Below are 1,159 nucleotides of genomic sequence, written 5' to 3'. Positions count from 1 at the left end.
TCGTACAGCGCAAAAGCCATCGTTGAAGATGACGTCTCAAAACCAGCCGTTAAAAATACTGCTGCCTGCGCTGTTAGAACATCCTGCGCCTCGTTATTGTACTCGTTCCTCGCGATCGCCTCTTTCTTCAAATCTAACAACACATCAACTAAATCGTTACGTATGGCACCAGTCTTCTCTCTTTCTATCATAACGTGATTGATGGTGTTGCGTAGAAACGAAGAGAATTCAGGCGTGAAAATTTTCACTTTAAATGTGCTAACCCAATTTGGGTAGAAGAATGCGATGAAAAATGAAAGCGCTCTACCCAACGTAAAATCAAAAATCTTTCGACCCTGTGTGCGAAATTCACCGTCTGGATTTTTCAAACTATTCGCGTGTATGCCAAAGGCAATCGATGCTATCACATCGGTGGTGAAGAGCGCACACACCTCCTTGATTTCGGTGTTGTAGGTATTGCCAGTCTTTGTGTGTTTCAACAAATGAGACTCTAATTGAGAGCCAATCTGAAATAGCAAAATATGTATAAAGAAAAAGGCTTATAGAAAAAAAGGGACTGTACACCTTCGAATATAAAGTAGTTTTGCAAAGCAATTTCGTAAATTTTCTTATGGCCGATCTTAGGGACTGCCTGTTTACATTTTTAGTCTTATCGTCTTGTATCAAGTACCCCGTTCTAGCTTTAATTTACCTTACCTGCTATTGGCTGATAGGAACTGAGGTAAGTACTAGAACGGGGTATTTCAGGTCGATGAGCTCTGGATTAAAAAATTATCTTATAAACAGTCTTCTTCTTCCTTTGTGAAATTGCATTCCAAAAATACTTTCGATGCAAAACTATACGGCCATTTTTATATGATGCGGTCTACTCTACACATTTGTTTGATTTACTTGCCTCAGTCATTAGAGCATACATTTGCTTAATTTTTCCTGAAGTGAACACCGGTGAAATTCTCGTTCTCAGCTCCTTCCATTGTGGGTTGCGTATGAAAAATAGATTATTCGATGCTAAGGCATCGCCGTGTGGATCACAAGCGCCAAAACGATTTGAGAACTTTTGAAATTCTTTGATTAGCACGGATTTGATGAGTTCCGGCTCGCGTAGCACTAAAGCTGGCTTGTTTATAATATAAATGCCGACTGCAGCTGCCTTCGACAC

At 40.1% G+C, this 1,159-nt stretch overlaps 1 protein-coding gene across 1 annotated transcript in view; it reads right to left on the bottom strand.

Moving 5' to 3' along the window:
- LOC118745320 (cytochrome P450 6g1-like) overlaps positions 1–1,159 on the bottom strand; it is a 19,441-nt gene that overhangs the window by 3,053 nt on the left and 15,229 nt on the right. The window contains exons 3-4 of the mRNA XM_036478845.1: positions 896–1,159; positions 7–506 (exon numbers count right to left, since the gene is read on the bottom strand). The exon at positions 896–1,159 is cut by the window's right edge and continues 1 nt beyond it. Of these exons, the coding sequence (XP_036334738.1) occupies positions 7–506; positions 896–1,159 (764 nt within the window). The remainder of the gene's footprint in view (positions 1–6; positions 507–895) is intronic.

This window comes from Rhagoletis pomonella, unplaced genomic scaffold, assembly GCF_013731165.1.
Source record: "Rhagoletis pomonella isolate Grant_MI unplaced genomic scaffold, Rhpom_1.0 Rhpom_scaffold_00008, whole genome shotgun sequence".
NCBI lineage: Eukaryota > Metazoa > Arthropoda > Insecta > Diptera > Tephritidae > Rhagoletis > Rhagoletis pomonella.
This window is presented reverse-complemented; position numbering and strand designations above follow the sequence as displayed.